This window comes from Manduca sexta, chromosome 4 (assembly GCF_014839805.1).
Source record: "Manduca sexta isolate Smith_Timp_Sample1 chromosome 4, JHU_Msex_v1.0, whole genome shotgun sequence".
NCBI classification, from domain to species: domain Eukaryota; kingdom Metazoa; phylum Arthropoda; class Insecta; order Lepidoptera; family Sphingidae; genus Manduca; species Manduca sexta.
The window spans coordinates 1,019,823-1,026,461 of NC_051118.1; the positions used below are offsets into that span (position 1 = coordinate 1,019,823).

A 6,639-nucleotide genomic window follows, 5' to 3' on the forward strand; every position below is an offset into this window, starting at 1 on the left:
AAAAACTTTAATTGGTCAATTATGTCAAAAACTTTACTCTAATTGGTCAATTATGTCAAAATCTTTACTCTGATTGGTCAATTTCCCGATCAATCTAAAATGCGATAGCGATCGCTTTTTGAAATTGGCGGATAATAAAACAAATAAATCAACTGTAACATTTATTCTCCTTGCTTTTTCTTCCACATTTGCTCCCATTTCTTCTGGGATACTTTGAAAGTCTCTACATCCAATTTAGTGGCAATCAATCGACCATATGCAGTGCTGTTTAGTAAATTACTCTTTTCTGATATCTCTGTCATGATCTTCACCTTCTGTTCCGGAGAGGCGACTTCGAATATCTTCTCGAATGCTCTGGAACCGTATTGGGATAGCGCTAGGCGCTGGTAATAACCCTGGAATGGCAAAATTTAATAATGTTGTGAAGAACTATCTATTCGCTGACATGTTAAGGGAAAAAAAACATTGCTGATAGTATGTAGGTATTGGCCTCGAAACGTGGACACTATTTATTAAACTTATTTGGTAAAAACCGTTTTCAATAAACGATCCCAATCTCAATCTTGGAATCAACCATAAGATTAAACCAATCAAAATAAGAGATTTGTAATTATAGCAAAAAATACTTGGCTCTGATTGGTCAATTTTTGAGATAGATCAAAAAAGCGATAGGGATCGATTATGGAAAATAGCGAGAAATAAATAAATAATAAGATACCTTAACTCTCCATATGAGTTTGTCTCTCGCCTTCACGCCCACAAACTGTCCCTTGCACAACGCGTCCGCCACGTGGCAACCCTTAGCGTCGCACAGGATCACCATCAGCTGCTCCGGGGTCAACTCTAGGAGGCTGTTCACTGCTTTTGCTGGACGCTGAGGATTATAAACGGTTTAGAGTTCATAAATCGGGCTAATATTGGCTAATGGTGACAAAAAAGCCGCCATCTACGCTTTTCAACTTTGAAATGTGAAACGAAACACGACACGAATATCTATATCGTTTGATGGTGATTGTTTGAGAAACCAAACTACTGGCATATTGTCTAATAAGATGTCTACTCTTCGCAACTTGAATGTTCCTGTCGTCTTTTTTATACCAAGTGCGCTTGAATTTATATTTCTCACAATGTATCATAATTTAATGATAGATTAGAAGCTGTTTCTCATTAATATTACACTCAAACGGTGTACGATTAAAGAAGACTTGTAATTGTGACTTACTTGAAAGTCCAACACGGTCTGCAGTATGACAGAGCCATGCACATTAATGAAGTAGTCCTTGTCCAGCTTGGCGAGGTCCACCCGGTCCAGCGGCAGCAAGCGGAGACACAACACACTCAGGTACTTCTGATTGTCCGGCTCGGAGCACTTCAGCGCTGTCTCCAGACACTGGAACAAATGGAAAGGCGACTTCAAATCTACACTAATATATAAAACTGAAGAGTTTGTTTGATGTGCTTATCTTGGGTAGTATTAAACTGCTATTGATTGTTTTCGCTAGAAGGAAATTACATTACTTTTGAGTGCTATAAACCACTTTTAATATCGGTAAAATACATATTTATCCCGGAAAAACACTCTACGCGCCGACGAGGGCAGAGCTGCAGACAAAACCTAGAATTAAATATGGTGGGAATTTTATTTATATATATTTCAAAAATTAGTATTTTTTACTCACGGTTTTGTCAATTATTTAGATAACAGTACTAAACAAAACAAAAATATATCTTTCTAAGAGGATTTTAGTGGGTTTCTTTTTCTTTTTCTAAAACTTTTTATGTATGACTATAGAAAACCGAAAATCACAAATATATTTTAAAAATTAGGAAACATTTTAACTTTATTGTAAACGAAACATTAACAGTATATTCCGCGACCATTTCAATGGATTTTTTTACAAACATCAGAACAAAATATAAAGTGAGAAAGGTATACTCACAGTTAAAAACAGTGTCTGCTTAGCTTTATTCCTGAGACATCCTTTAGCCAACGCCACGATAACCCCGGTGTTACCGCACGCCAACAACGCGCCGAACCTGTCCGCCAATTCGTCAAACATTGGCTCAAACTGAAATAGAACAATTTTATATCGACGGGTAAAAAGTCTAATTCACTCAAGCGACATTTTCATACATATTTGAAATCAGCACATTTTCTATGTTTTTTAAATGACTAAAAAATTTTCGAAAAGAGAAAATCGCTTAAGTCAATTAGCCTTTAAACCGTCGATAGAAATGTAAAAAAAAACCAGAGGAAATGATCATTAACAGTCGCTTTCAATAATGGATCCCAATCTCAATTTTCAATCCGATTCCGAGAATGAACCAATCAAAATAACTAATCTGGAATGTCATAAAATACTTTGTTCTGATTGGTCCATTTTTGAGATAGATCGAAAATGCGATTGGGATTGGTTATTGAAAATGGCGGTAAGTGACAATTATTCAATGAATGTATTGCCATGCATTCAGGGTTGGGCAGTATTTGAATTACTTGTAATTCTTAAAAATTAAATTTTAATCGTTATTTCAAATGGCTTCAAAATACGTTGAAAGTATTTTTTTTTTCAATAAGCTGGGCTGGATTAATTCTATTCTGACTAAATAAAAAAAAAATACCGTTTATTTTTAGTTTATATTTCATTTACATGGCTAATAAATACTTCGTATTACTATTTTAACTACATGCGAATAGATAGTATTTAGTAATTTATCTTTTAATCACAGCAAAGCAAAATTTGTATTTTGTACAGCTCTGTTAGTCTGTCAGTTAATTTAAAGTTTTAGGGGGTATTTCTAATTTTTATGGACATTTCAAGTATTTACTAACACATAGTGAACTTATTTCACTGAATTTATTGGTAAAAAAACTAGTTGTCATTTTTCAATAGCACATTGATCAATTTGCCCCCTTCAGTATCATACAAGCAATATTATAGCAAAGTATGTTCCTAGTTATACCCCTACCTACCCTTATAGTAATAAAACATTTGTGTTCACTACTAACCTCTTCCTTAACATTGCAGTTGTCTATCAGCCTCTGTGCGGTAAAGTTGAGGGTAGGCAGCGTCGCGAGCTGACCGAGGCGGTTGATAAAGCATTTTGCGTATATCTGGGTATATAACTTCTTATCGGCCACAAATAAAGCTGCTTCTAATAACCTGAAGTTAATAAGGTTGTTTTTATGTATGGGTCAAAGTGACCCTACTGCATCTGAAGGTAGGTGGTGTGGGGTCCAATAGAATGTCGACTGACAAGGTAATTACCTCTTGACAGTTGACACAATTATGCCGGCCTGTTGGAACCAGATACACAGGCTGATCCCGGAACGCGACACATTTACGTGGGCTACAATGGCGGGTTTTAAAAACCCTGTGTACGGTAGTCGCTAACCGGGCGGATATAAAACATATCCTACCACCACGAAATGAAGTTAATATGGTTACAACTTTGACATAATTACAGATGCAATCCTAGGTATTGGTCACAGCATTGCTGAAAAATATTTTTAAAAACTAAACATGTTGTTTTCTCTGTTCAAGTGTTCTCTTTAACAAATTTTCTTCAAGTTCGTTTAGGGATTTAACTGTTAATGTGTAACAGTATGTCTTTAGAGTCTATAATATCAGTATAAATTTATAAAGAATTCTTATGGAGGCGAATTGACTTTAATTTTATACTAACAATAACTCGCTAGTCCATTTGTAAAACCTTGGTAGGGTCCTGGTCTTGTATTTTATATCCAAATAGATATCTACCATAGTAAAATTCCACTGGTATCATTAACTTTTATATACTTATAAAAAAATAATTAACCAACACAATCAAGGCTGATTGAGGAGTAGATAGACAGTTTTGACATACCTAACAGCAGATTCCGATGAGAACACCGGAGGCAGGGATAAGCCCTGGACATCCTGCTCTGGGTTGTCAATGTCCACCTTGTCTTTCTTTTCGTCTTGTTCGTTAGTCTCCCAATTGTCGGGCGCAAAACTCTCATCCAACAAACGCTTCAATATCGCCTTTGTTAATTTTTTGTCTATATTTTTGATTGCATACAACATGATCTGAAAATATATATTTTCCTATACACATGTACAACAAAAACAAATGTATAAATAAGCACACAGTTAATTATACTATTTAATACATTTGTTGCAATATGGAAAAAAAAATATATTAATTTAGTTATGATTTAAGTCACAAAAAATAAATGTATTGTCATTTTTGCTCATCATTTGACTAAACATGGCAAAACACTATTATAAAATACCCCACTTAATACCAATATTTGCAAAATAAATTGATTGATTGAAATATGTCATTTTTATTTGAGTTATAGTATTATGTACAGTATTATTCTTATAAATCAGTTATACATAATGTTGTTAGAGTATAGTATAACCAAGCATAACTGTTGCCATCATACTATCATTTATCCACAATATACAAACCCTTATAAAGTTGCAGTAAATTTTGGAGTTTAATAAAATTTTGGCACTTTATATGGTTATGAGAGACATAAATATTTTCATTGGAACCTTACCTGTAAAAATCCAGATGATAGTTTGCTATATGGTAGGTCTTCAAACTGATGCCACGTCATCAACCTATTTACATACTCAACAACTATTTCCCTAAAATCATCTGGAATATTCCGATAAACCATTTCGGTGGTGTGTGGTGGTATGCCTTTGCTTTGACCAACCGTCTCCTTAAACAGGTTAATTTTAGGCTTCTCTCCAGGCAGTAACATAATCCCACTTAAACATTTCAACACACAACGTAAAATATGATTCGCATAATTATCAGAAATGAAATATTCAAAATTGTTCAACGCATATTTGCTTATTTTTATTGTGTATTCGTGGCATTTTTGTATGTGTTTGTCTGTGTATTTATTTTCTTTTTTAGCTTTTTTCTTCTGTGGACCGTCTTCAGATAAATCTTGGAGGTGGTCGGTAGCTCTCTGGCATGCAACTCTTACAACTGTTTCTATGACGTGGCTGGAGAAGTTATCGGAGCATAGTATCCTAAGGTCTGGTAATAAGACCTCCATGAACCTCTCCAGGTCCTCAGGCAGAGAGTATGGGAGAAGCAGCTCTATAACTCTGCATCCGAGCTGGTTACCTATTATATTCAGCTCTTCTCCTTTTGTTCTTTCCAGTACATTGTTAACAAGCACATCTGGGAATTAGAGATCATACATTTATTTTATTAGGCATTTTATAAACTTATTTAAAATATTAAAAAATAAGTAAAATTCGTATGTTTGTAAATTATATGGAGTAATCTCTGAGACTCGGCTTAATATAAAATTTATTTAATAACTAAAAATTCCGCTTGGCCTGGATAACTCTATTAAACTTTTAATTTAAATTTGAAAAGGCTTTAATTCAAGCGGAAACACGAGGGAAAGCCTGTGAATGATAATGTTGAGCAACAATAATTTAAAGTCGTACTTACGTCTCTCATCTTCATTCTCCATTCCTTGTTTAATAACATCCAGAATGCCGACAAAATATCTGTACAATTCTTCAGGCATCTTAGTGCCGCGGCCCATTTGGCCTTTTTTCACATATTTCTTAGCGTTTGACACGAAATTCTTACGTTTTTTACGTATTCTCTTATGCATTGGATTGTTTTGAGAAGTTTCTTCACTCATTGTCACAAAATTCACTTATTTATAATTATTTAAAAGACATAAGAAAAATTAAAAACAAACCTTTTAGTATTGATTTTGAGGTTATGTTGGAACATGGAACGTCAAATTAAAACCACATTGAAAACTTGAATGAACTGTTCCATACGCACATTTTTGGGATCTGGAACACGGATATCTACTGCCTTGTTTATACAGCTGCGTACTTTAATATACTATTTCATTGTAACCACGCCAGAAATAAATCGATAAATGAACCAAATCGAGATTTATATTTTGTGGTTGTGATAAAGAGTAAAGGTGATTTCACACTTGTAGAATAAATATGCAAAAAAGGATAAAATCTTAGTGCCTTATTCCTATTACATAATACATTTGGTCTGATTCTGGGGTCGCATTTGTACCTAGAAACTGTTTCAAAATAGATCGAGGAACATGATCTTTAACAACTTTCCGGTTATATTTCATGAAAATATACTTACTTAGAGATCAAATTGCACATATGGATGTATGTCCTGCTCTATCAATTATATTATGTAAAAAGAGAAATTGCGAAGGAAAACACATATTACCTAAGTTTAATTTTTTTGTTTTCCAATATCTTAGTCGAGCTATTTAATGTGTGGGTGAACCAAATTCTAAAAAATTTTGGCAGAATACTGATGAGTGATGATCAAATATTTAAAATAGTTTGTAAAAAATACAGGAAGAAAATATAATAATGCATCTATATCTATGAATTAGAACGTAAATATCTCTCTCTAAATGAACTGGTACTTCACCTTACTAAAATAAGAATTGAATTCCAATCAAAGTCAACAAAGTTCATTGTTTGCCATTTTCTCGGTAACTTATCAGCATACAACCACCTTCGGAATATTAAATGTTGTTCTTGTGAATGTATCATTATCATAAAACCATACTCAAATCTACGCGAGTGCAGGAAAGAACGTAATATTGCCGACTCTGTCGCGCAC

The 6,639-nt window shown here is 34.0% G+C and overlaps 1 protein-coding gene across 1 annotated transcript; it reads right to left on the reverse strand.

Annotated features, from left to right (window-relative positions):
* Positions 1-148: 148 nt before the first annotated feature.
* Positions 149-5,766, reverse strand: LOC115448785 (nucleolar protein 9). The gene is made up of 8 exons (XM_030176351.2): positions 5,467-5,766; positions 4,547-5,187; positions 3,865-4,067; positions 3,008-3,161; positions 1,941-2,069; positions 1,223-1,390; positions 719-874; positions 149-395 (listed from the first exon to the last, which is right to left on the reverse strand). The coding sequence occupies exons 1-8, from the start codon at positions 5,663-5,665 to the stop codon at positions 162-164; spliced, it is 1,884 nt and encodes a 627-aa protein (XP_030032211.2). The 5' UTR covers positions 5,666-5,766; the 3' UTR covers positions 149-161.
* Between the last annotated feature and the right edge of the window lie 873 nt (positions 5,767-6,639).